Here is a 7839-nt window from a genome sequence, read left to right on the forward strand (position 1 = left end):
CAATACTTAGAACAAAAATAACTCAAGAATAACTTTATCGATCTCAAAGGCAAATTCATACTTGCCATTAAATTACGTGCCCATTGTTCAAGTTTTCCTTTCCTGCTATGAGTTTTAATTTAACTAAATTGCATTAAAAAAAATCTATTCTACTTCTACAATATAAAAATAGGTGATTTTACACAGACTGACTATCATAAGCTCACTGAAAATGCAAAATAAATCCATTAAAAAATATTTCCCAAAGCATTACATAAATGCTGTCCTCCCACTCTTTGGCTGTTCCTCAGTCAGAAACACTGAGACCTGTGCTCATCTGAATCCAGTGTACACTTTGCTTTATTTACAGTATGTGACAAGTTCTGTTTTTACCAGTAGTTTCACTGTAAAATTACACAAAGGACAACTTTGTTATTCTGTGTCAACATTTCCAATGAAACTCATTAACAATTAATAGCATCACTGAGTTGGAGCATGCAATGCAACAGGTGCTCCTTGCATCACAGCTGCATTGTGTGTTTGCTGGTCACTATAGGTTACATTGCAACGCGTTATAATAGGCAACTAATGAAAGGTGGGTTCTTTAGGCTAATATGAGGATCAAATAAAGATCAAATAGGTGTTTAGTTATTGTTGCGTGTGTGTGTTAGCCCTTTACAGTTGGTTAAACTGAATAGAAATTAAGTTATTCCAACTTTTGATTGCCCTTACTCTCATCCTGTTCCCTGTTGCTGCTCTTCTTCTCTTTCGTCCCCCCCACCAGCACCACACACACACACACACACACACACACACACACACACACACACACACACACACACACACACACACACACACACACACTCACTCATTGTTCCGTCTCTATATCTGCCCATGGTGTCCTCACTCACTGCCCTCTCTCTACCTCTCTTTCTCTCTGTCTCTGAGACAGCAGATGGAAACTATGGCCCAGTTCTGCCTTTTGTTCTGGGTCCCCAGAGAGACCAGTGGCTTTTTGGACAGCACACAACTCGGCTGCCCATATCTCATACAAAATGCAAGTGCCTTTCTTTCATTAAAAAAAAAGTTCGGGAATGCACATTTTCTGAATATATTTATAGAAATGAGCACGAAGGAACACAAGCCTCAGATGCATTGACTGTTTATCATCCCAGGACTTCACTGGAACTTTTAAACTTCTTAATGCAGGAAAAATAGAATTAAAAAAGAATTATTTCAGTGATCCCTGCTGATTTAACCAGTTTGCACAAAACTTGCACCTTTTTTTCAATGTTATGCACTGTGCATGATGCATTTAAGTTTCTTATTCTTTTGGCATCTGCACACGTAAAGAAATATGTTAAAGCAGTAAAGACAATGTGCAAAACTTACATCTGAGTTTAAGCTTTAGCCACAAGCAAATTAAGCTCTATGTGCGTTTGTTGTTCTGTTTCTACTTTTTGCTTCTCCTTTTACTCGCAGCAGTATCCACACGCGTCAGGGGCCCCAGTTCTCCCGGACTCTGTTTTACTGCCATCTACTTCAGTTTATTATGTCGTTCTATGTTGTTTGCTGTCTCCTCTGTTTTTTCTGTTTTTTTTTTTTTTTTTTTCATAACGTCCATGCATTAATAATTAATGTGCCTGAAACAGCGAGACCTCCACCTGCCTACCAGCATCCCACCTGTTACAGATATGCTTTTTTTAAAATGTTTTTTTTTACTTTGTATATGTTTGTTTATAGAAATTTTAACCCTAATGTAGCCGAAAAATTGTGTCGTTTTATATTAAGAAAGAAGTCAGCAAATTACTCAACCCTGCAAAAATAAGATAAAATAAAGGTATTGCATTATTAGAAGTCGAATCCTGTGGTTTCTGCGGTAAACCATCAATTTAAATCCAAATAGCCTGTCATATTATAAAAACTCCTCGGAAAGCTCAGCGGTTGTGGGTTTCCCAGTTAAGCCTGAGTATTTGCATAGCCCATCAAACATGAATGCTTTAGAAATAAAAACAAACTGCTTCGCTTAAACATAAAGCGTCGGGCGCCACATTCTTTGTTGTGCGTGGATATCGTTTTACAGCTAATCTCGTTTCATTTGTTTACTTATTTATTTGCTTTTATCTGATTCAGACAGCTGTTAACATTGCGCTGAATAACGAGAAGTGTCAGTGATTCTTTGAACCCGATCCTAGACCAGAATTTGAATACTTGTTGTGGCCTCATTCTAGTCGGTTACGTCTTAAACATCTCTGCGGGGGGTTGGTGGTTACACAGATGATTAGTGTTACTGTTCTGGCTCTTCTGTATCCATCTGAAAAAAAAAATGTTTACGAAACTTGAGCTCGCTTAACCGCAAAACGAACTCGGCTCAAATTGCTGTCCGATCATACTCGGATACAGCTCTAGCTGCATAAATTCTTTTAATAATTTAACACGGATTCCTTATTATATTCCCCTTTATTCCCTGCCTTCGAGGGGCGAGCGCAGGGGCGCAGACTGCGATTGGCTCATAACAGTGGGTGGGAGACATAGCAGTGACAGGTAGCAAACAGGTTGCTCACCATCATGAATAATTTCGAAGGTGCCTATTTTGCTCCTCTCCTCTGTAGCAGGCACCTTTATCCGCCAGGGTTTTTAAGCATTGTAGTAAATAGCCTGAAGAAAGAGGGGCGGGGGTGGAGGGGACGACTAATTTGAGCCTGAGTCACGCAGCAGCCCAGGTTGCCAGAGCCCGCGCGAGCGGGGTGCGTGCGTTCCACGTGCGTGTTTGTCTAAGTTGACGGAGAGAAAGAAAGAAAAAGAAAGAAGCGGAGGCGAAGAGGTGTACACGTGTGTCAGTGTGTGCGTGTATGTGCGCGCACCCGTGTGTGTGCAGGCCTTTCTTTAATGGAGAAAAGTGTGTTCCCTCTCGAGTCAGGTCCTCGGGGACACGGTGGGGACCCGTGAGCGCTCACCAGCTGACAGAGCGTGCTTCACTGAGGCCATCCAACACCTCGGCCCACGAGCCTGCCAACAATAGCCTGAAATTAATGCACATTCCCCATTAATAAATCCGGTATTCACCAAATGGACAGCGTGGCAAGAGTTCAGGAAAAAGAAAAAAAAAGTTTGTTTCAAGAAAGCAACAGACTGAAATTAATTAAAGCGAACTTTTCTGTGTTGAAGAAGTCGATCACTGCAACTTGTAGTTTGGAGCACAAGGTGCAACAAGCCAGGGGGGGGGGGGCGCGTGTACCTGCAACATATGGCCTACGAGCGCGTGTTTACATCACATTACATAAGAGAAGCTCAAATATTAAAAGCGTCTTTAATTAAACATAAATGCGTGTTTAAATTTCTGTTTTTTTCCTCCTATAGCTTTAGGGATAAAATCAAACTTCTTGGCCTATTTGTATTTGCCTAACTCATAAAACCTATGGAACCAAAACTGACGTTAACGTTATTTTATCGATTCAAAATTCGTTAAGGTTTATGCATTATATGCAAAAATTAGGCAATAAAACGTTTTGGTGCTATTTTACTTGGAATTTATCCATAGAAATAAAGAAATTATTATTATTATTATTATTATCATCATCATCAACAGGGTCACAGAAACAGAGACATGACATTTTCGTTTGCTTTTTTTTTATTATTTCCAAAATCAAATTAACATAACTAAGAATGGCGAATGATTGCTTTTTTCCTGGGGCAAATTTAACTAAAAAAAAGCAAATCACATGAAACATGGGCTATGAGCAATAAATACATTACATACAAGAACAAAAACAGTTACCAACCAAAGAAAAAAGACACACAAGCTGATGTGAAGATAAAAAAAAAGAAAATACAAAAGGCGGCAGCAATGATGGCTACATTAAATAGGCTATTTGTATGGAGTTGGCAGCACTACACTAACAAACAAAGCAAACCTCTATTTTTATATTTATGGTGTGAAAACAAACAAACAACAAACAAAGCCTCTGGCTCTTATAGTTTAAAGTGCACATCATGAACTTTTAAAGTTGCAAAACAAAATTCATTTTTACAAAAAAAAACATAAATCACAACAAAACTCATTTCATAGCTACAAAAACGTCTTTACATTATCAAATATAAGCAATTATCCATAAACTTGTGATTTTTTGTGGAAGACAGCTTTTTGGTTGGAGGGACGTGGGAAATACCCGTGGCAGTGCTGCGCGCGACATGGCAGAGGGGTCTTCCAACCACGTCTCCATGGAGACTGAAAAATTATAGGATAGATATTTATTGGCAGAATCGAATTAGGCCTTACTCACATTTTAAAAAAAGATCTTTAAACGATGCAACATGTTAAATTAAACATTAAACTTCTTTTTCTTTTATTTGCAAAAAGCAAGAATTTCTCTTACAAACGCATTTCGTCAACGCAGGACTATCGCTATGATTGACACGTCTTATGGACATTACTTCACTGTAGCTATAGAGAAACTTCGCTATACTGTGTCTTTATGTGGGAATTTAGAAGGAAATTGTGCGGTGATGGTGTGAGGGCAGCTTCAGTTCTGAAAGATCGTCTTCTTCACTCGAATGAAGCTCCATCGCTATTTCATCCGAGTCACTGAAGTGGGAGTGCGGGGAAAACTCTCCGTCGCTCCGGGGAGACGCTTTCCTCCCATTTGCAAACTGCGAACTGCCCGCCCGAGCAGATGACGAAGGAGACGGGGAACACATCGCTTTTTCAACTCTAGTGGAAAACGAACTTTCGTCGAAGGAGGAACAGAAGGGCACCCCGCTGATGTGCACAGGTAAGCTGCTACCTGAAACGGGCGCAGGGTCCGCTGCTCTGCAGGTTGAGGGAGACTGAGAGGCCCTGTCTTTCATCCCGTCATAACCAGCGGTGGACGAGAGCATAATGTCACACTTTGGCGAGCTGGTGTTGTTGGAGATGTCGTTATTACTGCTGCTGCTGGAGGAGGAGGAGGAGGACACCGGACCTTGGAGAAGCTCGGCGAGGGCGTTGATGTAAATCTGCGCCATCTGCAGAGTTTCATACTTCGAGAGCTTCTTGTCGTTGTCAAACGCTGGGATGACGCTGCGCAGCTCATCAAACGCATGGTTGAGCCCGTGCATTCGCCTTCTCTCACGCGCGTTGGCGGCCACTCTCCTTTGCCTTTGAATTCCGTTGACAGGCTTGTGGGAGGGGGCTCTCTGTCTCACGGAGGCCTCCTCTTCGGGCCCGGTGAGGGTGCCTTTAAGGCGACACAACTCCCTGACTTTGAGAGAAGAAGACGTGAGGCTCTTGGCAGGTTTTCTGTAGCTCTGTGGGCTGGGATGGCCTGAGGACCCCGGGGAGCCACTCTCTGAAAAATGAAAAGAAATTAAGCTACACTCTGGGTTGTGAAAAAAGCGTATCAGTACTATTTTAGACAATAAACTCGTTACAACTTTCCAACTGCGCAAAAAACGTTATAATTTACATAAAGGCAGCGCTCCTCCTGTTTATATTTAACTTCCAGAGCTTGATAAATTACATCAGTTACCACCAATAGCCCCTGCTGCATGAGCCGGTTTTTAGATAATTAACGGGAAAGCTGCTCAAAAGTTGCACGCACTGGTGCTGTTCCTCACCGTGGTAGGAGCCGGTACTCGGACATGGCGAGTGCCGCAGGTAGTCGGGTGAAGTGGCGTGTGCCGCACAGGTGCCAGAAGCGGAAGCCAGCCAGGCGCGTGGGTCGCTATCGCTGTCCACGAGCGTCAGCCCAGGTTCGTAGCGGGACTCCTCGAACTGTTGCTTCCCTCCCCTCTCCACCTCTCTGGGGCTCCCACAACTCTGCTGCCGCGAGTGCGTGGCCGGCACCTCACGTGCGCATTTGCTCCAGCCCTCCACAGTTAAGACATCCATGATTCCCCCCAAGAAAAACACTGTGGAGAAAAAAAGTTTCGGAGGCACGCACAGCTATGTTGTCTCACCGTGTGAATGTGAGTGTCGCGTGCGAGACTCCTTCTCTGGTGTCTCAAGGCGCGGCGTCGGTTTAAAAAGCGGCACGCGCCTGGAAGCCCCCCTCCTCGCGTCGGTCGCGTGTTGATGTCCAATGAGAAGTCTCGGTAAAGCCCGAGAGAGGCGATTATGACCCCCCGACGCTGGACTGTTTATGATAACGTTACAATTTAAGGGGGTGTTTAACACAAGGGAGGTAAGGGGAACCTCCCACAGGACGCACGTGCAAGTGATGACGGTTTATAGGTGAGAAGCGTGGACGGGACAAGAACACCTACCTGCTTCTGAGCCCGTGTTACATCTCAGGAATGACGGAGAGTAGGGAGAGGGTTAAAGAGGCGAATGGCAAGGTTCAAGTGGTTAATTTGCTACCCACGGCTGTGGAAGCGGCGACTCGGTTAGTTCATTTAATGCTTTCCACTATAAAACCGCTTCAGCCAAAACCAAACTGCTGGATTTCACCAGTAGCAGAAATGAACAAAGTTGAGGAAGAAAAGTCGTGGGTAGATGAAGCGTGACCAAAAGCCAAAAAAAAAAAAAAAAAAAAGAAAAAAAAAAAAAGAATGTAGCGGTTCCTGGGGCTCGCGCGCTCATTCATTCATTCTCAGATCATCTCCAGTTTCCATTTTTCTTTTGTAGCGGCTCTAAAACCTTTTGATCCAGCTCTCGGAACCGCCCTTTCGGTAAAAAAGGGCTTCACAGGGAACGGAAACATGAGTAGGGGTCTCAACACTGTTTCCGTACTGACACAAGTGGCGCGCGGTTGAAGGGTTCTCTCGCGCACACACACACCGACGTTATTGCCAAACTTCACCATGCCTTCTATAAGATAGGCGACCTTTAGAAAAAGGAAATACGGCTTTTAAAGCCACAGTTAAAAAAAATCAACGGGAAGCAAATTGAACCACGTTCAGTCTGATGATCAAAGGAGCCGTGCTTACCGAGATGTAAACTTTAGGCATCTGGCAAAATAGCAAGAGGGTGATTGCTGATGGGAAATGGGCTCAGCGCAGTCAATTAGAAGGATTAGAAGGATATGCAGAAGATCGGTGTATGGGCGTATGGGACACAAAGATCAAGAGATGCAAACCCGAATGTAGCTGCCAAAGTATCCTGGTAATATAAAAAAAAAATCTAACCAAATTCAAATGAAATAAACTTATCAAATAATAAAAAAAAATAAAGAATTCTTTTTTTTGCGTTTTCATTCATAATCCGCGAGATATCCACGACACAATATATAGCAAGGAATTGTGTGAAGGAACCCCATAATTTCAGAGATAATCCGACATCAGTCTTTTCCATTTTTTATTCATGTATTCATCATGGGGACGTCTTGCGGGCTAGAGGTCTGGCGCCGAGCGTTTGCCCCCTCTTCCCACCTACGAGCCCCCCCATCTAACGGGCTGTGCCGGGCTCCTGAAGCTACCGACAGGTTGGATATTGTAGCTGACGATTATTAAAGTGTCGCAGCCACAATGGAGACTCTATGTTCCATTGGTCACGCCTGGGGGGCTCCTCGAGGGAGAGTGGCGGGCTCCCATTCCAGTGCGCGAGAGGAGTCTGCGTGCTGCCCCTTCTCATTCCCATCTCCCTGGAGACAGGGGCGCGACGGGCACGAGACTGGGGTGAGGGGAGCTGGACAGGGATTTCAAAACGTATCTGCGTTTCAACTAAATCAACTAAACCCGCATAGATCTGGGATTGCTTCGGATGAAGTAATCTTCTAAATGTGTAACTTTAAAATAGGAAACAACGGAGGGGAAGCTTCCTGTTCCCGAAAAATGAAGATCATGGAATTTAAATACTTGATGTTTTAATTGGAACTCACTGGAACTCATCCATTTTACCTACAGGAGCAGTGTCAATAAAACTCGAAATTAACAGCATTTCAA

At 43.5% G+C, this 7839-nt stretch overlaps 1 protein-coding gene across 1 annotated transcript; it reads right to left on the reverse strand.

Moving 5' to 3' along the window:
* Positions 1-3592: 3592 nt before the first annotated feature.
* Positions 3593-6455, reverse strand: atoh1a (atonal bHLH transcription factor 1a). The gene is made up of 2 exons (XM_014331211.2): positions 5575-6455; positions 3593-5306 (listed from the first exon to the last, which is right to left on the reverse strand). The coding sequence occupies exons 1-2, from the start codon at positions 5846-5848 to the stop codon at positions 4465-4467; spliced, it is 1116 nt and encodes a 371-aa protein (XP_014186697.1). The 5' UTR covers positions 5849-6455; the 3' UTR covers positions 3593-4464.
* Between the last annotated feature and the right edge of the window lie 1384 nt (positions 6456-7839).

The sequence above is a fragment of the Haplochromis burtoni genome, unplaced genomic scaffold, assembly GCF_018398535.1.
Source record: "Haplochromis burtoni strain Fernald_Lab_line unplaced genomic scaffold, NCSU_Asbu1 Contig_18, whole genome shotgun sequence".
Classification (NCBI taxonomy): domain Eukaryota; kingdom Metazoa; phylum Chordata; class Actinopteri; order Cichliformes; family Cichlidae; genus Haplochromis; species Haplochromis burtoni.